Below are 27,297 nucleotides of genomic sequence, written 5' to 3'. Positions count from 1 at the left end.
GTTTGTCTTTGCTGTGTGGTGCTGGTGGCGATGGTGGTTTCTGTCACAATTACCAACATTTTCTTCGCTTGGCCGGAGTGTCGTCTCCAAATCAAGCATGCTATCACCACTATTTAGCGATGTCAGGTTGTTTTAATATTAACTTCGTCTGACATTTTCTTACAAATTTACTATTCTCAGTAAGTGGCGTCTTGCCTCAGCTATGCCTCCGTGCTGGCAGGGTGGCAGCGTGCTCATGAGTCCAAATGTTTTCGAGAGATTTTCGAAGATTTTTTCTTCTTGACCTTTACCATGTTTATTCTTGAGTTCGTGTGTGTGCGCGTCCTTGAAATTAAATCCGTATTTCTTGACGCTCTGATATTACTTTGCAATACATGACCCAACCGATGTAAAAAGTCAATCGGCGTATCAATAAATCTAGCTATCTACGTTTACTGTGAGGTACGACAACCTGCCCCACGCGTTTGCGGCCACCCAGGAACAAATGCTTCGATAGTGAGCAGTGTAATGTATCGTATATTTGTAGTGTATAGGGAGAGACTACAGTTATTTAAAAAACTGAACCAAAGCAATCGTGAGCAAGTGAGTGAAAGGTCGCTCCGCCATCTCCACAGAGCCGGTCGTGCAGTTGTGTGTGAATGTTATAAACAAGTGTGAAAGCTGCTGCAGTGAAGCTCCCAGCACTGTCCGTCAAACCCCAGCAAACATTATGGCGTGGGAAAGCGAGCGTTGGGTCTAACACTTTCCAATCCCGCGCGTGACCGTCAAGTAATCAGTCCACTGACACACCGCGCCGACACGCTGCTTACCATGACGCCCTACACACCTTGACACACGCTGCACATGACACACAGCATGTTGCGTCTGGCGCAGTGATGAGACCTTTCCCACTCTGAATAACTTCAGTGTGGGGTTGTTATCGCACTAGTAAAATGCAGCTGCAGGGTTTTTGTTCTCGGCAGTGAACAGCGTTAGGCGGCTTGCTCTGCAAATTGGCGAAACTTCCTGTCCGCACGACTGTCACGAGGCCCGCAGGTCTGGTGGCAGTGCTCATTGCCGCCCTTGGCTGTAGTGGTGGCGTCGTCTTGATGCGCCTCGGGCTGTGAAGGCTGCAGGAGTGAAACCTGTGTGTCTGATCTGGGTCTGATCTGCTCACACCGCCGTACTGACGCTCGCGGTTGCCACGGCGGTCTCCTCTGGCTTACGGGAAAATGGTCTGGTACAGGTTTAAAATATAATGTGGAAAGACGGCAATGAAAGCAGCAAGTGGGATCAAAATCAGTCGAAGTCTCTAGTGCTTGTAGTTTTATTTATGTTCAATAAAACCGTCGCGAAAAGGTTTATGTGACTGAAAAATAAAAAAAAAAACATGGGAAAGAAAGAGATAAGATTATGTTGAAATGAAAAAAAAAAAATGGTGAGGTGCTTCAAGGGGAATATTGAACTCTTCTCACACCTCAAAAAAAAAAAAACAAAAAACTCGCATCTAGGAAAACCAATGTAGTGAATAAATAGGAGAGAAAAAAAAAAACATGAAATTAATGAGATCAGAACCATTAAACTGTGGATGAAAAAGAAGGAACATCCAGAGAGAGAGAGAGAGAGAGAGAGAGAGAGAGAGAGAGAGAGAGAGAGAGAGAGAGAGAGAGAGAGAGAGAGAGAGAGAGAGAGAGAGAGAGAGAGAGAGAGAGAGAGAGAGAGAGAGAGAGAGACGCCAGTAGACCTGAAAAAAAGATATGGAATGCCATGCAAAGGGAGGGGTAAGGGAAGTGAAAAGGAACGACAGAGAGAGAGAGAGAGAGAGAGTGAGAGAGAGAGAGAGAGAGAGAGAGAGAGAGAGAGAGAGAGAGAGAGAGAGAGATGATGATGAAAAGAGTGATGAAAAGAGATCAAAGAGGACTGAAGAGACGAGATTTTTCCCATGCAGTAGAAGAGAAGAGTTGAGGTGACAAGAGGAGGAGGAGGAGGAGGAGGAGGAGGAGGAGAAGAGTAGAATGTCTATTGCTCCTTCGTCAGGTAATTCCCGTCGCGGGTCGTCAGTGGCAACGGATGTGACCTTTTCTGCTGTTTTTTTTCTTTTTTTTTCAATTTTTTTCAACTAATTTCATCGGTTGGGACGTGCAGGTGTGAGGAAGAGGGAGTGTGGTGTGTGGGAAAGGCAAGGAGGCGGGCAGTGGTGAGGCATGATGTACTGTTAGGTAGGGACAGGATACAGTGCGTGTGGGGGATCTTGTTAACTCTTTTGTATAAAACTGAGATGGAATAACAGTTGTCTCGTTAGAAAAAAAATAATTAAATTAATGTAGCAGTGTGGTAAAGGCCCACTCACTTTTAATGTATTGCTGTCCTTCATCCCATATTTCCCTCTCTATATAGTGTTCTTCTTTACTTCCCCCACTCTTTTCTTTCCTTTCCGTTCCGTTGTCTCGTTTGTTCGTGATGCGTCAAGATAACAATACCATATGCTTTGTTTAATGTAAGCTTATTTCAGTGTGAGACTTGAGTTTGTTTCCTAATGTTACCAGCTCTCTCTCTCTCTCTCTCTCTCTCTCTCTCTCTCTCTCTCTCTCTCTCTCTCTCTCTCTCTCTCTCTCTCTCTCTCTCTCTCTCTCTCTCTCTCTCTCTCTCTCTCTCTCTCTCTGTGTCTTCACACTCGTTGGCAGTTGAAAAGGGACGCTGGAATCGGCGAGGAAGGGGTCGTCTTCCCTTGGAGGAAAGATTGTGTTCATGTGGTATGATTCAAACGGAGATACATGTTCTTGAAAATTGTCCTATTTCCAGTCACGTTAGAGAAAGAAATAATGTAACGACAGTTAGTAATTTATTTGTTGATAGATCTGATTATATAAATGTTTGTAGAATTGTACATGAAGTATTGTCTATATATTAATGTTGGATATGTGTTTGCTTTAAAAAAAAAAGGTTTGTTTGGATAAATTCTTGTTTTTTTATATATATATATATATATATTATATATATATATATATATATATATATATATATATATATATATATATATATAAACGTATAGGATTACAATTTAGTTTTTAGGCATGTCTTTTATGGGTTTTGAATATTTTCAATGAATTTCTTGTCTAATTATTTACATTCCGCTGTTTTATTTTTATAATGTGTCTTGTTTTTATTTGGTTGCTATGTCAGGTTTTTATGAGTTTGTGTTTTGATTTTATGCAACAGATTTTATTTTCGATGATATATTTTCAGTATCGTAGTTGCAAAAGTTTTCTCTGTATATTTGTAATTTGGACTATTTTTTTTAATGTGTTTATTGGTGTGTACTTCCCTGTGGTCAATAAATCAATCAATCAATCAATCAGTCTCTCTCTCTCTCTCTCTCTCTCTCTCTCTCTCTCTCTCTCTCTCTCTCTCTCTCTCTCTCTCTCTCTCTCTCTCTCTCTCTCTCTCTTTGATGCCTTCTGATGTTACGTATTAACAGCTTCACAATCGCAGCTGCTCGGTACATTTCTAATAATCCCAGTGCTATTAAGAAGATGAAGTGTGTGATACTGAAGGTCTTGGGCTGTGCTCCCTAGTGATGAATCCAATAATTTTAATAGAAACCCTTCATTCGTGTAACATTATCGATTAAAGCAGTGAAGTGGTGCAGCGGAGAAAGGACAGGTACGTGCGCGTATATATGATAAAGCGCACGGCTGGCTGGGTAGAGCTGTCTGGTGGGTGTGGTGGTGTAGGGTGCCAGTCGAGTGTTATGCTATGTGGTGTGGTGACGTACGGTGCGGTGTTTCCGTGTTGATTCCTGGTGTGAACGGGATGAGTGGCTACACCATCACTTCTGGTTACTTCTATTGCCGCCACCATCCACCACCGACACAACAACAGTTAATGATATACAAACAATAACATCACCAACATTATCATAAACTAGCAATCCCTACATTACAGTACATTACAAGAACACCACCACTACCACCACCACCACCACCACACCAAGACGCCAAGCAAACGTTCCTTGACAATGCCGCTAATGTGGAAAGAAATGCTCGGAATTCCTTGGTACCATTTTGTAGCGCATTTTCTACCACGCGCATTACACAGAGCAGCAAGTCACGGGGTCACGCCACACTAACGACAAGGCAACAACACAAATGTGTGTTCATAACTTGGTGTCTGAGCTGCTAAACTGACTCACCGACATCATGTCAACAAAAAGAGAGAGAAAAAAAGGGAATGATAGTCACTGTGTTTTAGCTTAATGATACCAATACTATGTGTCACACAAAAAACATGTATGCCTCTTATCTTTCAGTAATAATGGCATCTATGTATGCATTTTTTTTTTTTTTTTTTTTATGTAGGAAGGATACTGGCCAAGGGCAACAAAAATCTAATAAAAAAAAATGCCCACTGAAATGCCAGTCCCATAAAAGGGTCAAAGCAGTGGTCAAAAATTGGTGGATAAGTGTCTTGAAACCTCCCTCTTGAAGGAATTCAAGTCATAGGAAGGTGGAAATACAGAAGCAGGCAAGGAGTTCCAGAGTTTACCAGAGAAAGGGATGAATGATTGAGAATACTGGTTAACTCTTGCGTTAGAGAGGTGGACAGAATAGGAGTGAGAGAAAGAAGAAAGTCTTGTGCAGCGAGGCCGCGGGAGGAGGGGAGGCATGCAGTTAGCAAGATCAGAAGAGCAGTTGGCATGAAAATAGCGGTAGAAGACAGCTAGATATGCAACATTGCGGCGGTGAGAGAGGGGCTGAAGACAGTCAGTTAGAGGAGAGGAGTTGATGAGACGAAAAGCTTTTGATTCCACCCTGTCTAGAACAGCAGTATGAGTGGAACCCCCCAGACATGTGAAGCATACTCCATACATGGACGGATAAGGCCCTTGTACAGAGTTAGCAGCTGGGGGTGTGAGAAAAACTGGCGGAGACGTCTCAGAACACCTAACTTCATAGAAGCTGTTTTAGCTAGAGATGAGATGTGAAGTTTCCAGTTCAGATTATAAGTAAAGGACAGACCGAGGATGTTCAGTGTAGAAGAGGGGAACAGTTGAGTGTCATTGAAGAAGAGGGGATAGTTGTCTGGAAGATTGTGTCGAGTTGATAGATGGAGGAATTGAGTTTTTGAGGCATTGAACAATACCAAGTTTGCTCTGCCCCAATCAGAAATTTTAGAAAAATCAGAAGTCAGGCGTTCTGTGGCTTCCCTGCGTGATATGTTTACCTCCTGAAGGGTTGGACGTCTATGAAAAGACGTGGAAAAGTGCAGGGTGGTATCATCAGCATAGGAGTGGATAGGACAAGAAGTTTGGTTTAGAAGATCATTAATGAATAATAAGAAGAGAGTGGGTGACAGGACAGAACCCTGAGGAACACCACTGTTAATAGATTTAGGAGAAGAACAGTGACCGTCTACCACAGCAGCAATAGAACGGTCAGAAAGGAAATGTATGTATGTATGTAAGAATGAATGTATGTATTCAGTCAAAGGTCACACGGTAATGATAAGAATGGATGTATGAGAGTATAGTAGGAATAGAAAAAAGAAAAAAAAAACACAGTACAAATATTGTATAATCAGCGATTGTGCATGATTCCAGTGAGGGGTTCTGTAAAAGTTCACATTCCATTCACGCTACGAGCCCTCCTAACATGTCCACAGTACAGCGAACGATAATTGGCGCCTCTGGACCGGACGTGTATGGAGAGACATGTACGTGACTGAACCACACACACACACACACACACACACACACACACACACACAATATGTTTATCATTGTTTCCATTAAATTATGAAAGAGAGTTGTGAAAAATACTAATTCTCTGTATGCTCATCCAGTAGAGTATTTGAACTCGACATGTTAGATAATATGAAGTTAAGCGCGACAAATTGTGCTCTCTCTCTCTCTCTCTCTCTCTCTCTCTCTCTCTCTCTCTCTCTCGCTCACTAAACGCTCGTACAGCCTCGCTGCTTCTCTGTCTCACAGCAGTGCACCCTCGGCTCGGTCAAGACAAAAGACCCGTGTTTGATTCCCGGGACAGAGAGGCGAAGCTTCTTTCATCTCGAGGCAGTGTTTGCCCCGGCGCAGACTTCACTACCGGGGGAGCGGGAATGAGCCTCACCCGCGCTTCTCTCTGGGGAAGAAAGGGTTTCAGTGTTGTTAATAACGATGGCCCCGGTTCGTGGTAGGTGAATTTTTGTGATGTAAGCTGAATATTCTGATCATAATAACATTAGTTGTCTGGTGGTGTACTGGTGAGCACGCTAGAGTCACATGGATCTTCTGGCCCTCCTCGCCTTCGTTACCTTTGCCCACCAGTGTCCCTCCCCCAACCCTCCTTCCCTTCCTCCCTCCCTCCCTCCCCTTACCAGAACGGGACACAACCGCGGCAATAACAGCTTTTCAATAAACCCAATGGTCGGCTGAATATAATGGGCATAGCTCGGCTCAATATGCAGTTCCTGGCACTCAATGCATCACTGCTTCAGGCGCCGCGCATGCAGCAAGCAATAAGCCTCTGAGATTCCCTATAAATTTCATCAGAGTCTCCACCACAGTGATGTGAACGCGGGAAAGGAAGAGGGAAGGGAGAGGGGTCCCTGGTGTGATTCCAGGCTGCTCGCTTGCAAGGCGGCTGGCGGTGGCGTGATCAGGGACACCGGCAGGGAGGCAGGGAGGCAGGGCGTGGGAAGTGTGTGCACCAGCGAAGCGAAAACACGGCCCCATTGGAGACTTGTGTGTGAGGCGCGCTGCCAAATTATGGGACGTCGAAATTTTAATGATGCAGACGAGATGAAGGTCGTTGTGCTGCGCGGCACAGAGAGCGTGTGGTGGGAATGGTGGTGGTGGAGGTGGACAGGGCGTGGGTGGTGAGGGCGTTGGGGATCGGGGGCTCTAGGGTGGGGATACTGTAGTCGTGTTGATTACACTACGTGCTATCTTTTTTTTTTTTTATTTACTTTATCTACGTGTGTGGTGTGTGTGTGTGTGTGTGTGTGTGTGTGTGTGTGTGTTTATAAAAGCAGTGATAGTTGCAGTAATAGCTATTGGTTGCAGCGTCGTGCCTCACATGCAACAAAATAATCACAGGTGACCTGCATTCTCAGCCACACACACGTCATGCTCGGCCTTTAGGCAACAAGTAAAAAGGAACTTTTATTTTACTAACTATATATATATATATATGATATATTTATATATATATATATATATATATATATATATATATATATATATATATATATATATATATGTATATATATATATATATATGTATATATATATATATTTATGTATATATATATATATATATATATATATATATATATATATCTATATATATATATATATATATATATAAATATATATATATATATATATATATATATATATATATATATATATATATATATATATATATATATATATATATATATATATATATATATATATATATATATATATATATATATATATATATATATATATATATATATATATATATATATATATATATATATATATATATATATATATATATATATATATATATATATATATATATATATATATATATATATATATATATATATATATATATATATATATATATATATATATATATATATATATATATATATATATATATATATATATATATATATATATATATATATATATATATATATATATATATATATATATATATATATATATATATATATATATATATATATATATATATATATATATATATATATATATATATATATATATATATATATATATATATATATATATATATATATATATATATATATATATATATATATATATATATATATATATATATATATATATATATATATATATATATATATATATATATATATGTATATATATATATATATATATATGTATATATATATATATATATATATATATATATATATATATATATATATATATATATATATATATATATATATATATATATATATATATATATATATATATATATATATATATATATATATATATATATATATATATATATATATATTGTACCTGTCTTAACCCTTTCATTCCGGTGACCATATATGAACGATTGCATCCGTGCGTCCGTAGCGATGGCGATCGTTCCCGTAACTCAAGAATTTTCGCGCCTCAATTTTGAGCTCCAAGCGCGGTTTCTCGAGTCAGATGGCGCGTGGAAGTGTCTGGCATCTGTTTCCATCCGTAATGTTGCCAGATTGATGTGCGGCTGAAATTCTTCATGGACTCATTTTTTGTACGATTAAATATGCAAGTTGTATCGAGAGAGGCGATGCCTGACGCGCTTCTCATTTTTATGTAGGAGTGAATGATGGCTGAGGTGAGGCCTCGTCATACTGAACGCTTATGTAGTGATTTCATTAATAACTTTTCATGAAGGGAAACGAGTGCTTCACCGCTGCGGCAGGAGAACAATTCCGCCCACTCCTCAATGAATATTGCTTTTTCAACCATCAAGGAATTGTCAGGAGGCACTGCAATTGGAAAAAAAAAAACATCTATGATGAAACAAACTGATTAGGTTTGACAGGAGCTGTACACGGCGTTACATGGCACAGAAGTGGAAAGAAGCAGCACTTTGTTGTTGTGTTGCTGCAAGAAGTCAAGGAGTGACAGCCTCGGGCAGCGAGGCTAGTGGTGAGAGTTTTCTCTCCTCGTGAAAACTTTTCCCATCAGGGAATACAACAGTTCGATGTCGTAATGCTGGACGAAATATTTCATTAGCGTCATAAGGACCGTCAATCCAAATTTACTGAAGTGTCAGCTGACGGAAGCTGACGCTGGTGTTCGCGAGATGAGAAGGTTTGTTTCTCTACACTTTACACGTGACACGTTTATGTGAAATGAAGGAGAAGACATTGCTCTTAGTGTATATTAGTAGTGGCCTGAAACTTACTCCCAATAATAACAAATTAATGTCCCGCTCCAGCTGACTTTCAAGATCAAGACTAATCGCCTTTCGGTGTTGCGTCACGAGGTCTATTCAGCAAGTGAGAATAAGCTGTCCTCGCCGCACACTGTCTCTGACTTCCACACAGAACAGTGTGTGCCCGAGTGTAGCTTCAGTGCTTCACGGCAAGCAGAAGATAGAAGTTTTGTGTGTGTGTGTGTGTGTGTGTGTGTGTGTGTGTGTGTGTGTGTAGGTATTACATAGACTGTCACGTTTTGTGAGTCACGTGGGAAGCGTGGGAAGCGACGAAGAACAAAAAAATATAACCACTAAAAAAAAAAAAAAAAAAAAACTATGATAAGCACAAAGAAAGGAGCGTTGATGGAGCGTGCGGGAAAGGAAAGATTGAAATGTGAAACAAAGAAGAAAAAAAGAATTGAGGCAGTGATGGATAAACGAAAGGAGAGTGACGCCTGGCTGGGGAAGTTCGAGGTCATGGTGAGTGTAAACACAACCCAATACGAAGACAAACACACGACAAAAGAAGACGACTCCCCTGCTGGGTGCGGAATGCTGTGGTTCTGGAGCCTCGCACCACGGATCGTGGCGGCGCGTGTGTGTCAAGACTTACCAAGTACACAAAATTATTCTTACTCTCATGAACGCTTAATTCAAGAAAAATATAGAGTGATTCTATCAATTTCGGAATAGCTGGCAAGCCTGGCTGTCTGAAACGTCTGAAACGTCACGAAGGCGTGTAGCGCATCACATCAGGATTCGAATCTTTGAGTCGTTGATCACAGATATCAGATACAAAGTGGACGTCAGCCAACCTCCGGCATTCCATAGCCATTCATCATGGAGACTTCGTAAGACACGCGTGTTGGTATTGTTACTTTGCATCTTGAGGGACTCAAATGCAGAAATTTCGAGACGCTCAGGTGTACCGACACCCTGCAGGGCTACCAGTGCATCTCTCTCTTAAACAATATTTTCCGTATTTTTTCGTTCGTTGAGTCAAAATGACACGGGCAATTTTAGTAAGAATATTTTTCTGTATCAGTGTACGTCTGGGAAAAAAAAATATACATAATTAAGGCGTGGACATGGAAGAAAAATATACATAATTAAGGCGTGGAAATGTAAGAAAAATATACATAATTAAGGCGTGGACATGGAAGAAAAATATACATAATTAAGGCGTGGAAATGTAAGAAAAATATACATAATTAAGGCGTGGACATGGAAGAAAAATATACATAATTAAGGCGTGGAAATGTAAGAAAAATATACATAATTAAGGCGTGGACATGGAAGAAAAATATACATAATTAAGGCGTGGAAATGTAAGAAAAATATACATAATTAAGGCGTGGACATGGAAGAAAAATATACATAATTAAAGCGTGGAAATGGAAGAAAAATATACATAATTAAGGCGTGGAAATGGAAGAAAAATATACATAATTAGGGCGTGGAAATGGAAAAGGACGGGAAAGATAGATGAGGAAAAAAGGCAGAGCTATCCTGTAATGAGTATTAATCTAAGGTCTGAATAGAGAGAGAGAGAGAGAGAGAGAGAGAGAGAGAGAGAGAGAGAGAGAGAGAGAGAGAGAGAGAGAGAGAGAGAATGTTCTTTCCTTCCTTCCTCCATGCCAGTGGAGTGTTGAGTGTTGTGTGGTTCATGAGGGAGCTGGACAGGACAGCAGCGGCAGGGAAGGGGGCGCGGCAGGGAGGGAAGGGGGGACGGACGGCAGGGGAGGGTCTTGAGACATCGCAGGCAAATTAGCCGTCCAGTTTTTCCGCTCCTGCCACCCGCGCCTTTGATCAGCACCATTATTCTGCCATCTTGTCTTGCCAGTTAATCTTGGGGCGTCTTTCATCACTGAGGGACGCGCCGCCCTTGCCGAGCTGATGGGGTGATGGGTAGGGAGGTGATGGGATGATGGGTGGACAGGTGTTGGGTGGTGGGTGATATACAGACAGGTGATGGGGTGCAGGGTGATGGGTTACAGCATGCAGCCGTCGCTACCGTTCATATTCTTTATAACTTTTATTTTCTATTTTTTCTCGTCTTCTTTCTTGTGACTCTCCCCATTTATCTCACCTGTACACCTTATCTCACCTGTACAAGTCATCTACCGTACCTTACTTGATTGATTAACCTTATTATCGTCTCCTCCATCTTTACTTCCCTGTATTCGTGTCGCGTCGTGTAACTACTCATGTATTTGCTTATAATTATGTTTCTTGCTGTATCTGTAAACACACCACCAATAAAACTGAGCGGGGAGTCTTGCTCGAAGCTGTGCAGTGTGTCCTTGCAAGCCGCGCCGCCGCAAGTCGCCCTGGCTGAGCGGGACAAGACGAGGCCCAAGGAAGCGAGTTAGCCGAGTATCGCGGGATCCATCTCGGCCACGTCCTGCTTGTTTGTCTTGATCTTGCGCGGTGCAGAGAGAGAGAGAGAGAGAGAGAGAGAGAGAGAGAGAGAGAGAGAGAGAGAGAGAGATTCCACCTTTAAAGAACGTGGTGATGACAAGAGTTCACACAGGAATATTGCATCAGGGGAGGAGTCTTGCACATCTTAGCTCAGTGACAGCGAGGGGAGAGGAGGGCGAGCTGCAGCTGAGAGAAGCGAGTGGAGGGGGGCGAGGGAGCTGTCAGCAATGTCAGAGGTTACGGAGGAGGGATAAAAGGGGAGAGGCGTGAGTTAGAGGCCTTTCCCTGTCTTAGGCCTGAAACGCTTCCCTCTCTCATCACAACTGTTTTCAAAGGTCACAGAGGTCATTAGCCGAATATTTGAAGAGTGATTCCCCAGTTAATAATGTAGAAATCTTGTTAATCTATCACGAGAATCATAAAAAAATAAAAGATAAAAAATCCTCAATTTCATGTAGAGCCTATTGAAAGCCTATTGAAAGTAGTGGAGTTTCTGGCAGAAATGTCTCATAATTCAGGTTTTAGTATGTTACCAAAGGTTTGAGGTGCCGTGTCCTGTCCTTTTTCGCAAATAAAATCTTAAGAGAGCGTCGGATGAGGATGCTGTTTTGGCAGTGAATGTTTGATACCCCGAGCTAACTGGCAAAAATATGATTTGGTCTCGTGTCTTCATAATAGAGGTAATGTAAACTTGCTAAAATTTACGAGTACAGGCACTGGCAGCGAGACTAGATGTCGTCATGATGGATACCCCGCCCACTCATCCTTTCGTGGCGTCGATGTGAGGTTAAGTAGGACCTGAGACCAATCACCCATCCAACCAGCATTTCTGTCGTTTTGCCTCACTTACACACACACACACACACACACACACACACACACACACACAGTATCCTTGGCGCCCAGTCCCCCCGAGCCTCGCACAGTTAAGCCGAAGGTAACAATTTTCTGTCTCTCCCTGTCAGTATTTAGCATAATTTCTAGGGTTTTCCAGGTGTTTCCAGGTGTTTTCCTAGACTCCTATGCGGAGTAGGGGGTGGTGGAGGGGAGATTTGGAGTATGAGGGGTATGGAAGAGGAGGAGGAGGTAAGGAAAGGAAAAGAAGAGGAAAAAAAAAACTTTTCGGCAACATATTATTATTTTCCTTTTATTGATGGAATTGGCATAGTTTTGATATTTAACTTATTAACAGAAAAACATACTAAGTTATAATATATAATATGATCTGTTCTAGCTGTGCTGGTAAAGGAGCTGGTAAAGGAGACCCGAGGCTTGGTTGCATTTCTTGTTTGTTTGGTGTTGGGTGTCTTGTTTGTTTTGTCCTTGAGTTAGACGCGTATTCACCACCATCGCTCACCTCTTATCCCATTCTTTGTCAACACCACGTATTATTCCATACATCACCAGGCCCGCCCATCGCTGCCACTACTCCTCTCATCACGTCTCACCGCCCGTGCCTCCGCCTGCAGTTACTCGGGGTGGCAGGGGGGAGAGGGGGAGTAGAGGGAGTGTTCTGGGCAATCACGTGTTGCCATATTGGAAAAGTTAGTTATTTAAGTGCAGTTAGGGAGTATAACTGGAACATTTTAACCAAAGCCTATTGTAGTGCCAGCCAACTCTCTTTTACCCCCACGAAGAGAGAGAGAGAGAGAGAGAGAGAGAGAGAGAGAGAGAGAGAGAGAGAGAGAGAGAGAGAGGGTACATTCTTATTGGTAAAGGCGACAGAACTTGTTTTTCATTTAGAAGTTTCCTGCATCTCAGTTATAGTCTCTCTCTCTCTCTCTCTCTCTCTCTCTCTCTCTCTCTCTCTCTCTCTCTCTCTCTCTGTCGCCCACCTGCAGCCACACATCCCGCCTCACCTCGCCACCCACCTCCACCCGCACATCCCCACCCCGCCTCGTCCGCCACCCACCTGCACCCACACACCCCCGCCTCGGCCTCCGTGATTTGCTATAACCTGTACCTATTTTCTTTATCCTGCCGATTGCAAATGAAACTCTTAATGGCTATGTGTTGAGCGTAATAAGTGAACCTCCCTCCCTCCCTCCCTCCCTCCCTCCCGCACCCTCACCCGCCCCTCCTCCTCAGTAGCGGCGTGTCATTAGCGGCCTAATGAGACAGAAACAAGTGGACAAAACAAATGTCAGAATATATACCATTTAGCACGCCGCCTCAGGTGTCGTGCCCCGCCATGTTTACAGAAGTGGGCCTAAAATTAATATTTATTTTTATTTATCCATTTGTTTATTTACTTTTTCCTTTCCTGTCGCATTCTCTCTCTCTCTCTCTCTCTCTCTCTCTCTCTCTCTCTCTCTCTCTCTCTCTCTCTCTCTCTCTCTCTCTCTCTGTCTGCCTTACCAGTCATGGTTTTGAAAGCTTCCGCAACTCAAAACATGAAGATTAGATTTGCCTTGATGCCGTTGACCTTTTGGCTGCGAGGAAAAGGGAGCGATTAAGAGAGTGGAGGACAATATATATATATATATATATATATATATATATATATATATATATATATATATATATATATATATATATATATATATACTCGTATATATACGCACAGAGTGTGTGAGTGTGTGTGTGTGAAGGAAGACAATGACAGAACAAACACATAAAAATTAATCATTACAAACAAAAATAGACGCAACGTAATCCGAACAGAGAGAGGTTAGGGACAATGGAGCTGCCCTCAGAAGCCAGTCTACTGAAGGGGCGGTGCTGGTGGCGGTGATAAAGGTAGTGGTGGTGAGGGTGCGTCGGGGATTCACGGGCGAGTGGAGGCTGAGTCACGAATTGGAGTGTCGGAGAGATGCAAGACAACCAGCCAGGCGTGAGGGGGAGAAAGGTGCCGTGAAGTTGTGGTGTTTGCAGCTCACAGGCTCTCCACTGCAATTTCTACGCCTTATTTAAGTCAAAGCTGGCTCGTCATCAGCTCGACACTCTTAATGCAATAAATATGCACACATAAAAAAAAAATACAGTAAGGTTGTACTCAGGTAGAATATAACAACCATGCTGACAATCCCTTTTCTTTGCAGGTAAGTGTGCCGTCACCTGTGTTCACGGAGGTCAAGGTAAGAAGCCACTGACCCACCACTCCTGCCCGCCACTTCGTCTGCTCGCCTTCACTTGGGTCCGCTGGAGATTTTTCATCGCCTTCGTTAAGACCTTGATTCGAGCAGAAAAGCTTTGGTCTTCCGCGAGTCCATAGTAATTGCGACCCGTCTGAATTAACTAGCAGTACTTGGTTTAATTTCGAGCAATACGGCGAGGTCTGAGGTCTGTAAGGATATCTAGCGGGCAGCTCAGCAGCCTATTCACGGCCAGGCAGGCAGACAGAACAACACTCATTACCTCCTCCGGTCAGGGTCCAGAAAAGTTTGTAACGAGGGATCACTGGAGGCTGACAGGCGTTAGCAGAGTTATCTGTGGTGCGTAGGGACTGGCGGAGTTCCGGTACAAACCAATGGGAAATTAAGCACGTTAGTTATCAGAGTCAACGAGTCTGAGGTGAGGAGAGGGGGGAAGGTGTGCACGTTGTGGTTGCCGATAGAGAGAGAGAGAGAGAGAGAGAGAGAGAGAGAGAGAGAGAGAGAGAGAGAGAATGGTGGGGGAAGGAGAGAATTGCCAATATGACGTGTGGGGAAGTCTGAGAGTGTTGGATGAAAAAAAAAATAAAGTAAAAACTACTGTGATGATGGTAATTTACTCCGAACGAGACCAAGACGACTTTACTTAAGGAAAATTGCGGCCTTTTAATGTGGAAAACTGCCAACAAACATTTACTGAGATGAGGTGGGCGGGAGAGCCATTACCACGTGTGTGTGTGTGTGTGTGTGTGTGTATATGTGTTTGGGTTGCCATCTCGTGTCGTTGGTGCTTCGGACAATGAATCCCGTGTTTCACTTTGGGCTTGACCTGCTTAAGGAGTCGGCGCAGTGTTCCCAAGTATCGTGTTAACTCCCACTACCGACAGACAGACAGACCGACAGACAGACAGTGTTGCATGTCTCACCGAGCGTCACACAAAGAGCCACGTACATGCTGCTCATTACCCTCAACTCCTATGACCATGATTTAATTAAAACAGTGAAGGTATAACATGAATCTTTAATTAAATTACTTGGTGTAAACAAGCAATCCTCCTTCGCAAGCGGTCCGCTGTAAAAACACTTAATGACACGCATGGCTCTTTGATGTGCTCGTAAAAACTAAACCATTGCAGTTTCATATACAAACGAACACGGCGTGTGGCGTGGACCTCCTGCAGGCACAGGCACGGCTATAAACTAGTATATAAGCGAAACGTGTCGCGCCAGACTCGCTAATACATACACGGATCACACAACACAGCCAGCCAGCCACGCGGCAGTGTTGAACAAGCTCAAGGCAAGGCTGTTCGCTTCATCATTCTCTCTCTCTCTCTCTCTCCCTCTCTCTCTCTCTCTCTCTCTCTCTCTCTCTCTCTCTCTCTCTCTCTCTCTGTTAAAGGCTAAAATAATGTGAAATGTAATGAAAACCTTGCATTTAACGACGAGAGCATTTCACTGTGTGGCGACAGTTGCTCGATGAAAGTAATGAAGGAACATGAACCACAAATTAGGCAAAGTGTTAACATATTGGTGGAGACTGCTTGAGTTAGATATGAAGTAATGGAAACACGTCCGCTCGGGAGAAGCAGTTAATGCAAACTCACCCCATGAATCTGAAAGCAAGGGGCTGCTGCTGATGAGAAGCATTGCTTTTCATAAACACGTAGTATCATGGGAAGGATTTGCAGCATTTTCCAGGAAGCGTGTGCTCGGTGTACTGACAGGTCGTGCTGGTGAATTAGTGAATGCCACTCTTGAATAACTTGTGCAACATGACGACATGAGAACGTAGAAGTGCTCTCTCTCTCTCTCTCTCTCTCTCTCTCTCTCTCTCTCTCTCTCTCTCTCTCTCTCTCTCTCTCTCATTGCGTGGCGTCTTAGGTGTTCTATTTTTTTCGTGGCGGGAAGAAGGATGTGAACACGCTCATTATTGAGAAACGTTTTGCATCCTGGCATGTCAAATTGTTATGAAACACACACACACACACACACACACACACACACACACACACACACACACACACACACACACACACAGAACAACAACAATAACAACAACAACATAATTGAAGGGGGTCATATTGGGGTAATAATATTGGTGTGGCGGAGAATTTCACGGCAACAGCAGGAGCAGTCCCCGAGCGTCTAGGCATGAATAGTACATCAGCCTATTACACACCAGACTCCCTCCCTCCCTCCCTCCCTCCGTTCGTGCGTCCGTCCGTCCGTCTGGTCTGTCCGTCCTTGCCTCTCTCCTTGCCTCGCTAGTTGTGTTGCCTCGTGATGAGTTCCTGAACATTCCAGGCTGCGTAACAAGTGTTTTAGTAAAGTGATACTGGCTACAGCTTATCTGGCCACGCAGGAGAGAGAGAGAGAGAGAGAGAGAGAGAGAGAGAGAGAGAGAGAGAGAGATAGGGAAGAAGAGAGAGAGAGAGAGAGAGAGAGAGAGAGAGAGAGAGAGAGAGAGAGAGAGAGAGAGAGAGAGAGAGAGAGAGAGAGAGAGAGAGAGAGAGAGAGAGAGAGAGAGAGAGAGAGAGAGAGAGAGAGAGAGAGAGAGAGAGAGAGAGAGAATATGTATTTTTTCCAAGCAGACGTGTTTTAGACAGAATTGTGTAACACCTTCCACTAATTAATGCGAATTACCACGCGGGGAATCACTGTCATGCTTCACTCACAGTGCTATTCCATTTTTCCACATTTGCTTCCTTTTTTTTCAGATTTCGTTATTTTTCATCCTTGTACCTTTTTATTCATTTTTTTTCTATTTTTGTTTTAACTAATATTTCATTATCCGTATTCCTTTCTTTCTTTTCACAATTTTCCAAGCAAACTCATCATGCCTACACTCCTTTCTTTCTCATCACTACCCCGCGCCCCTCATCCCTTCCGCCCTCCTGCAGCAAGCCTCTAGGAACTTTCCCCGCAGCCCACCGATGTCCACTCACGCTGATTTAGGTGCGCCCATTCCAGGCCGCTGAAGGATGGTAATGAGTGAGGGGAGGGGCGTGGGGAGGAGGAGGAGGAGGAGGAGGAGAAGGTGGGGAGGATTTTTTGAGTAGTGAGCTTATCTCTTGGTCAGAGTACACCTGGCCGCGAGTTTAAGTTAAGGTCCAATTAGCATTAATCAGGTGAGGGAGATGAAGAGGGATGCCGCCTGCCGTCTTTGCTTTTAACTTTACCCCAACACTAAGAGAGAGAGAGAGAGAGAGAGAGAGAGAGAGAGAGAGAGAGAGAGAGAGAGAGAGAGAGAGAGAGAGAGAGAGATGGAGATTAGGGAGGTGGACAGAATAGAGATGCATCAAATCACCTGACTAACGAGGCATAAATCAAGGTATGCGCTCTCTCTCTCTCTCTCTCTCTCTCTCTCTCTCTCTCTCTCTCTCTCTCTCTCTCTCTCTCTCTCTCTCTCTCTCTCTCTCTCTAATTGAAGGAGAGAGAGAGACGTTTTGCTCCCACTTCCTTTGCTATAAGGTTTATTTTCCAATACTTCGATCATACGGTTTATTTTCCTATAACTTTCAATAAGGTTGTTTTTCGGGTAGCTTTATTTATTTTCCCCTACTTCGATCATACGGTTAATTTTCCTATACTTTCCATAAGGTACATTTTCAAGTAACTATATTAATGTTCCCATACTTCGATCATTCAGTTTATTTTCCCTTAGCTTCCAATAAGGCTCATTCTCGAGTAATTTGGTAATAAATATGCGAATAATAAAATATGCGAAGAAGAAACAAAGGAAAACTGGCATGCAAAAAACGTGATTCCCTCTCTCTCGCTCTGTCTCTGCCAAGGCAGCAGGTGGTCACGAAAATACGTGCATTGCTCACATGATGGCCGCCGCACACGGCGGTGTTGTTATTTACTTGTCCTGATAGCTTAATCTAACCTAACCTAACCTAACCTATCCTAATCTAATCTAACCTAACCTAACCTAATCTAACCTAACCTAACCTAACCTAATCTAACCTAACCTAACCTAATCTAACCTAACCTACCCTACCCTACCCTACCCTACCCTACCCTACCCTACCCTAACCTACCCTAACCTAATCTAACCTAACCTAACCTAACCTAACCTAACCTAACCTACCCTAACCTAACCTAACCTAACCTAAGCTAACCTAACCTAACCTAACCTATTCTAACCTAACCTACCCCTTTCCCCCTCCCCCTCCCAAGACAGCACTCCCTCCCCCTCCCGGTTGTCTTCCCTCCCCCCTCCCCCTCCCACCTATCCTATCCCCTCCCCTCCCCCTCCCCCTCCCCCTCCCACCTAACCTATCCCCTCCCCCTCCCCCTCCCCCCTCCCCGGGCAGCCGACTGCCCTGTGGGGCCGGCTGCCCCCTCAGTCAGGGAAGTACTCCAGCAGGGCGGAGTACACCACTAGGGTGAGGGACAGGGTCTGTGCAATGGCGAGCAGGTTGTCCCACAGGCCGTGGGACAACCTGCTTCCAGCCCTGCCCCTCCCCTGGCGAGCCTTCCCTGGCTGGGGGAGTTGGCGCTGTGGTGGGGGGAAGGGGCCACCACTCCCTTCCCCACTCCTCGGAGGACGAGCCCCGCTCCCTCGTCCTCCGCGGGGGTCGTGGCGCTCCTGGCCTCCTTTTGCCCCTCCTCCGGGCTGGGGGCCGAGACCCACAGGCCCAGGCTATCCTTCCCCGGGCTGGCCGCCACCACCTGGCCAGCCTCAGGGGCGGGTCCGGCCTCCTTCCCCGGGCTGGCCGCCACCACCTGGCCAGCCTCAGGGGAGGGGCCGACCTCGTGTCCCAGGCTGGCCGCCACCACCTGGCCAGCCTCTGGGGCGGGGCAGGCCTCGTGCCCTGGGCTGGCCGCCACCACCTGGCCAGCCTCAGGGGCGTGGCCGGCCTCGTGCCCCGGGCTGGCCACCACCACCTGGCCAGCCTCTGGGGCGGGGCCGGCCTCCTGCCCCGCCTCTGGGACGCGGACAGCCTGGTCCTCTTGGGGGGCTTGGGGCGGCTGCCCACTCTCTTGCTGTTGCAAAAGAGCACGGGGCAGCCCTGCCCCTGCCCCCGTGGACACCCAGACCTCCGGCCAGGCTGAAGTACAAAACGGCGTGACGCCCCGCCGTAGTGTACTTCAGTCCGGCCAGGAGGTCCCTCAGGGGCAGGTCCTGACAGAAGACTGTTGCGCCTCCTGCCAGGCAGTGCACCCTGATGGGTGTCTCCTGGTCCAAGGCGGCCAGCTTGTCCATATTCAGGCTGGCCGCCTGATCCGACACGAGGGGCTTTGCCCCCCTCGGCCCCTTGCCGGAAGGTAAAGGAGGCCAGAGAGCGCCTCCCCCTCCCACAGCAGCCCCCCGAGCGGGGGCGGGACAGCCTCACGGCGTCCACGCCACACTCGCCCAGGAGGCTCAGCCGTGCCTCCACTGACAGTCGACTGCTTTTTCCTCCCATCCTAGTTCTCATGAAATTAAAAATGTACCTTGGTTCAGTTTTGGCTGAGTGGCGAAAAGTAGGATGGTGGTGAACAGACCGCCTGAGAGAGAGAGAGAGAGAGAGAGAGAGAGAGAGAGAGAGAGAGAGAGAGAGAGAGAGAGAGAGAGAGAGAGAGAGAGAGAGAGAAAGAGAGAGAGAGAGAGAGAGAGAGAGAGGTTGATTGATATTGATTGATTGATATATTTTGTTTGCCTTTTGTAACATTAATGCATTTCTGCATTTCATACACAGTTCAATACGTAAGGCCAGGTCCATCAAGCCGAAGCTTTTATACAGACCTGAATAAAGAATGACACAAGTAGCGCAAATGTTTACACCCTGACTTGTTCCTATTTGAGCCGCCATTTTGCACATGATAGAGGTAATAATAGACTACTTGTTTTGTTGTTTGCAGCACATGATACAATAATGAGTGATGGAGTGTATAGTATGCTATACTGTGCCACATATATGTTCACATACGTGAACTTGGCGAACACAAACACAGGTAGACACACTTACATAGATACCCACAAACATACATACCACAACATATAACTGCATACATACACACATTCATATGTACATGCACAGACACACACACTCACACATATGCAACCTGTATGCGAACATACGTACAGCATGATGCATACATGCGGCCACACAATACACGCACACACACACACACACACACACACACACACACACACACACACACACACACACACACACACACACACACATGGCCACATACAAACCTGTGCACATACATACACATACTCACATACATACATAACAAATGTATGCATGGTTACATACTCGTACATACTTTGCCGTAACATATGTTATATTAGCCAAAGTTTTCTATTAATGATATCATTGTTGGTGATGTACATACACACGTCCACAAGATGTGCACACCTGACATGTGTGTCTGTGTATCAACACATAAAAGCACATGATTCACAGACATTGCTATGGTTAGCATTCATAGTTTAGAAGTAAGAAACATTTCACTTTGCTTTTAAACAAATTGATAGAGGTTAGTGATTTAATATCGTGCGGGAGGCTGTTCCACTCCCTGACGCCGCGCACACTCACACTTCTCTGTTCGTGGACAGTCCTACAGAGAGGAAGTTTGAGGTCATCTGGCCTTCTATTGTTATTAATATTATTGGATAGTAATTTATAAGATGTATTATTGGGATATACTCGTATGTAAATTGATTTGAAAAGAAATATACAAGTTTGCAAGAATATTATATCGGGGACTTTCAAAAGGTTGTGTTCACAAAATAGAGGATTAGTATGATCGTACCGTTTTTTTCTATGAAACATTACTCTCGTTATTTTTTTGTGCGCAACAAATAACCCATCTAAGAGTGTTTTAAAAGCTCCCCCTGAAATTGCCGAACAGTTTATTACATGTGGATAAACAGTAGACATATATATTAATTTCAGACATTGGACAGTTATATTGTTTGTAATTGTGTACAAGACACCAGTTATTTGTGACAATTTACTACAGAGTTGATGTAGGTGTTGTTTTCATGTTAATCTATCATCTATTATTAAGCAAAGAAATTTTATGCAATTAACTTTACTCAAGAAATTGTGTTTTATCTTTATATTAATATCAACTTCATTTACGGTTGTCAGACAAGACATCATCTAGAAAGTTTTAGACACGTTGCTAGTTATCCAGTCAGACACCTTAATTAATTGATGATTTAAAGTATTAACCATTTCCTCCATATTTTGTCCCTGGACGTGTACATAATTTTGCATGTCATTTGTCCAGATGTGACCTATTAAAGTGGCAGACCTGTCAGTCACTCTAGTTGGTTTTATAATTATTTGAGAGAAGCTGTAACATTGAAACATGTTAATGTATGTTGTGGCATTTTCATTGATATGTAACAAATTGACATTAGAATCCCCCATTACATAACATTTCATCTTTAAATTCGATAATACTTGTAAAATTTCTTCCATAGACCCAAGAAAATCAGTGAATGTTGAGTTGGGAGTCTATATACCATACCAATTATAAATTTAATTGTTTTTAAGACTTTTATGAATAATGCCTCAATATGTGGTGATTGCAAGCAAGCATCATCAATAATCAAAGCCAGAAGATCACCAGTAGAGCGGCCTTGACGGAACCCATACTGGCGATCAGATAGAAGGTTGTGAAGTGATAGATGGTTAAGAATCTTCCTGTTGAGGATAGATTCAAAAACTTTAGATAAGCAGGAAATTAAAGCAATAGGACGGTAGTTTGAGGGATTAGAGCGGTCACCCTTTTTAGGAACAGGTTGAATGTGGGCAAACTTCCAGCAAGAAGGAAAGGTAGATGTTGACAGACAGAGCTGAAAGAGTTTGACTAGGCAAGGTGCAAGCACGGAGGCACAGTTTCGGAGAACAATAGGAGGGACCCCATCAGGTCCATAAGCCTACTGGCTCTTCTCTATCCTCTATCCTCCTACTTTCTCTATCCTCATTTTCGATCCAAAGCTGGATGCTGCGTTTATGTGCGCAATGACTTAACCTGCTCTCGTGCCCACACTCTTGAATCTTCCGAGTTTTCCACCATCTGGCTACGACTACAGAGTCACTCTCATACTAAATTTATCTGTGGTGTATACCTCTCACCTAACTCCTCTGATTATAAGAAATTCTTTGACTACTTAACTTCCAAAGTGGAGCACATTCTGACCCTCTTCCCTTTTGCAGAGATCTCCATTTTAATGAGTGTTATGTACAAGGAAAGGAATGAATACCTAGAGATGCCAGTAGAGGAAGGAAAAGAGATAGCGGAAAAAAAAATGCGACATATGTAAATGAGAGTGCTTAAGAATATTCAGTTTGTGTAAATTGAATTGAAAGGAGATGAGATGATGATGAGCACGTAAGTTCTGTGTGTTTGTGTTTTGTTGTCTTCCTTCTGATTAGCTGTTAAGTAGGTCGGTGTGTGTGTGTGTGTGTGTATGTGTGTGTGTGTGTGTGTGTGTGTGTGTGTGTGTGTGTGTGTGTTATGTAAGAGGGGACTCTGGAATAGGAAAAAAGCGTTATCCAAAATTTAAGAATAAGTATCTTGAAACCTCCCTTTTGAAACAGTTCATGTCAAGGGAATAGGAAATGCAGAAGTATGGAGGGAATTTCAGTGTGTGTGTGTGTGTGTGTGTGTGTGTGTGTACGTGCGCGTGTGTGTGTGTGTGTGTGTGTGTGTGTGTGTGTGTGTGTGTGTGTGTGTGTGTGTGTGTGTGTACGTGCGCGTGTGTGTCATTAGTCATGTACTACTTCGAACCCAAATAAGTGACAAGAATAAGTTACTGTCGTAGATCTGGGTAGACTGTTTAATCATCCACTGTAGTCATATTTTTATTCTGACTAACAGCTGGCGAATGCATAAAGTACGATAATTGTCAGCAGAAGTGAGTGAGTTAGAGACTACTATTGTGATTAGTAAGGAATGAACAATAAACACATATATCTAGTGAAGGGAAGGCCTGAACGCAGCCAGTCTCTGCACCGAATTAGGTAATGTTGGAGGCTGTCAGTGTGCGAGGCTGGCGAGGACCAAGGACGCGGCGCAGGGGGGTGCCATCTATCATGTGCGTCTTGAATGGGAGCGGGAAAATACGTGCTGAGGTGGGATGGAAGCTGAGAGGGGAAGATGGAGGTGGTGGTGGTGGTTGTAGAGAACGGAAGTATAAAAGAAAATAACTTGCCATTAAAAGTAATTAAAGGAAAATATTATGTATTGTTACGTTGAAGTATATCGAGTATAACACACACACACACACACAAACACACACACACACACACACACACACACACATGCTAACACACACACACATGCTAAATGCACAGCGAGAAATTCTCTCTCTCTCTCTCTCTCTCTCTCTCTCTCTCTCTCTCTCTCTCTCTCTCTCTCTCTCTCTCTCTCTCTCTCTCTCTGTCTCTCTCTCTCTCTCTCTCTCTCTCTCTCTCTCTCTCTCTCTCTCTCTCTCTCTCTCTCTCTCTCTCTCTCTCTCTCTCTCTCTCTCTCTCTCTCCTGTCCGCCACAAAGCACACAAACAGTGACAAGGAAGTCACAACAGTCAGTCACGACCGCTGTATTATTTCAACATAAAGTTTCCTAGCTTGTGATTTCATTTCCTTGTGTGGCCCCACTTCTTGCCAAGACCCCTGCGGTAGAAAGCCTGACGCGGCAACACACACTCACAACCTCAACACACTGACCTCCCAATAGGTGATCCGTGAGTCATGCCTGGACCGCAGCGTGTTGGAGGCTATCCGTGTTGGTGTCACTCTCTTTGAAGCTCGTTAACCCACACATTAACCCACACGTTATCATTACTTCAACCTCTTCCATCTTCTTCCCGTCTTCTCCTTCTCTTTCCTTTCTTCTCTTCAGGTTTTGTCTTATTTTTTTCATCTTCTCTTCATCTTTTTTTTCACGTTCATTTGTTTTCTTTTACATTATTCCATATTTTTATTTATCATTCGCTAATGAACTTTTTCTTTCTTTTATTTTTTCTGCCCACTTTTTTTTCTCTCTCTTCTCGCGATGTTCCACCCAATTATTCTATCGTTTTCCTCTCTCTCTTGTCTTGCCTCCTCCAGCCTCCTCCTCTCTGTGGTACTCTTCTTCATCCCTCTTGAGCCTCGCAATTCCTCTTCCCACTAAATACCTTCCCCTAAGACCCATAAACTCTGTGATTTCCCTTGAACTTTCCTTAACTCCTCGTAAACTTTTCCCCAAAGCTCATTACACTTTGGTATATTTCCCCTACACTCTCCCCCAAATACCCCCTGACTGAGCCTACGCACAAAATCCCCATAGATATCTTTATTCTACACTGGATCCCCGCACTAACTTTCCGCAGACTTCCTAACACCTTCTGCTCGTTTCCTCTCTCTCTCTCTCTTAGTGAGTCCCTATAACTTTTATTTGTTTCAGACTGGCTCCAAAGTTTTCCCCAAATTTCCATAGAGGTTTTCCGGGGTTCTTGTGCTCCTTTCCTTCGTGTGGGGGGCGTCCTTCACGTCCCCGGCACATCAAGGGCCTTTCATGATCCCACACAGGACTCGCCATCCTTTTTCTTTGTTCACACTTGACAATTAACGGAATTGATGAGTTTCCTTCCTTTATTCGAAGTTAGATCACAGTCTTTTTTTTCTTCTTTCTGATAGATTATGCATTTTCTCTCATATTCGTACATAAGTCATGCAATATTTCAGCTCTTTTTTTCTTTTTATCATATTTTCTTCACGCCTTTTTCTCTCCTTTAATGGAAAATTTGTCTTGCAGTTTTCATTCTTCCCTAGCAATGGAATAAGTAGTTTTGTTTATCATTTTTATTCGTAAATGAGCGATGCATGCTTGTAGCTCTGTAGACCACACTCTACAGAACTACAAGGAGGAAGAGAGAAGCAAGGAAAGGAGGAATAGAGGCGTGAGTGGCTTGGTGGATGAATGGAAACATGGAAGGAGAGAACGGGGAGGAGGGAAAAAGAGAAGAAGCAGGAGAGTAGATGTGATGGATTAACTCTGAGTGATTGAAGGTCTGCAACGTGATGGAGGGAGGCAAGCGGGAGGGACGTGGGAGGGCAAGGGAAGGAGGGAGGGAGGAAGGAAGAAGGGAAGGAAGATGAAGAATGAGAGATGGAAGGGAGGGAGAGGGATGAGAGAAAAGCATTCGTCTTATTTTCATGAATTTCAGCTTCATTGGGTGTTGTTAAAGTCTTCAAGAACGTTTTCATGGTTCCAGTGGTAAAAAAAAAAAAAAAAAAAAAAATGTTTGCTTCATTAATTTAGGAAAAACTGAAAAAAAACTAATATTAATGATGACTAAAAAATGTTCCTTATGAGAGAGCAACGCGTTTCATAATAATAGATTTTTTTTTATTTTTTTATTTATTTATTTTTTTTTACTTTCATATATTTCTTTATTTTCTTCTTGCTTTTTGGCTTTACTTATTGTTTTCGGCACTTTAATTTTTTGTCTGGTTTCTGTGTCCGATGTTGACGATGATGTATTCCCTGTACAGCGCAGTGTGTTCTTAACAGTAAGCAGTGACTTACAATATAAGGCACACATATGTTATTCACAATATCACAACGGAAAAAGATGCGACCTTTCTCTCCCTTTCGTTTTCACTGTTACTCTTGCCAATCGAGTTTATTGTTGCTTCTTTTCATGCCATTGTACGCTGGATATTACCTTGTCTTGTGTTGCTTTATCTCTTGACCTATCATGGTTCCTGCTACTCTCACCCCTTCCACTACACACCACCACTACTTACACCTCCTCCCCCTCCTCCTCCTCCTCCTCCTCCTCCTTCTTCACTTCCTCCTCCACCGTGCTGTACGCCGTCCTTTTCTCCCTCTCACTGTTTTTTTTTTTTTTTGTCAGTATCTCTTAGTTCAGTAGATATCTATGTTATTTCTTCTTTGCATGTGTGTTTCTAGGTATCTATGTATTTTCCTTTTCTTCATCTTTCTTCCTCCTCTTGTCCAGCTATTTTTTTTTTCTGTGTTTTGCTATTTATTATTTTTTCTTATTATCCGCTCTCTTTTGTTACGTCATTGTGATTTATGTATATGTTTTATGTATTATTATGTATTCCCTCCCTTCTTCTGTCATGGTATCAGTTTTTCTCATGTATCTCTAATGCATTCCTGTATAATCATCATTTCTTTTTCATCTTCATTTTTTTTTTTTTTTACATTCTTCCCTATCTTCGTATTTCATCGTTATTTCAATGTTTTTTCTCTCTTCCAACCTCTTCTTTTCTTCTCTTCTTTCAAGATTCGCCTTATTTTTTTCTACAATTTTCATTTCTCGTCGTATCATATCTTCCTTACATGTATTACTACGTATTCTTTCCTATGTATTTCACACTCTTTTCCCTCTAATCTTGGCACCTGCTCTGTCTATGTATTCCTACTTATTCCTACGTGCTTCCCATTTTTCTCCTCTTTAATATTTGCCCCTCATATATATTGCCACTTATTTATGTATTTATTTTTTGTTTATCTTCTAATCTTAGTATCCACTCTTCCTCTGTTATACTCTTCCTATGTATTCCTATTATTCATATGTATTTCCCATTCTTTTCTCCTCTTTCATAATCCTGGTGTCTGCTCTTCCTGTTTATTCTTATTTATTCCTATATGTTCTTCTTTCGTTGACTTGCTCCTCATCCTCCTCCTTGTAATCCTAATTTCTCCTTTTCTTATGTGTTCCTACTGTTCATGTTTATTCCGTTTTTGTTCCCGTTGCTCCCGTTACATTCAGGGACTACAAAACTAATTACGTAGTCTCTCTCTCTCTCTCTCTCTCTCTCTCTCTCTCTCTCTCTCTCTCTCTCTCTCTCTCTCTCTCTCTC

The 27,297-nt window shown here is 43.2% G+C and overlaps 1 protein-coding gene across 1 annotated transcript; it reads right to left on the bottom strand.

The window, feature by feature from the left end:
- Nucleotides 1-971: 971 nt before the first annotated feature.
- LOC135098165 (basic salivary proline-rich protein 2-like) lies at nt 972-19,875 on the bottom strand. Its single transcript, XM_064000403.1, has 3 exons — nt 19,558-19,875; nt 19,101-19,453; nt 972-1,200 (listed from the first exon to the last, which is right to left on the bottom strand). The coding sequence occupies exons 1-3, from the start codon at nt 19,873-19,875 to the stop codon at nt 972-974; spliced, it is 900 nt and encodes a 299-aa protein (XP_063856473.1).
- Nucleotides 19,876-27,297: the final 7,422 nt, after the last annotated feature.

This window comes from Scylla paramamosain, unplaced genomic scaffold (assembly GCF_035594125.1).
Source record: "Scylla paramamosain isolate STU-SP2022 unplaced genomic scaffold, ASM3559412v1 Contig48, whole genome shotgun sequence".
In the NCBI taxonomy this organism is placed as follows: Eukaryota; Metazoa; Arthropoda; class Malacostraca; order Decapoda; family Portunidae; genus Scylla; species Scylla paramamosain.
This window is presented reverse-complemented; position numbering and strand designations above follow the sequence as displayed.

Coding starts and splice junctions, on each gene's coding strand:
- LOC135098165 (XM_064000403.1), bottom strand. CDS start 19,875: ATGGGAGGAAAAAGCAGTCGACTGTCAGTGGAGGCACGGCTGAGCCTC. Junction 19,454..19,557: donor GACCTCCTGGCCGGACTGAA/GTACACTACGGC, acceptor CTTTTGCAACAG/CAAGAGAGTGGGCAGCCGCC. Junction 1,201..19,100: donor GGGAAGGATAGCCTGGGCCT/GTGGGTCTCGGC, acceptor TTTTCCCGTAAG/CCAGAGGAGACCGCCGTGGC.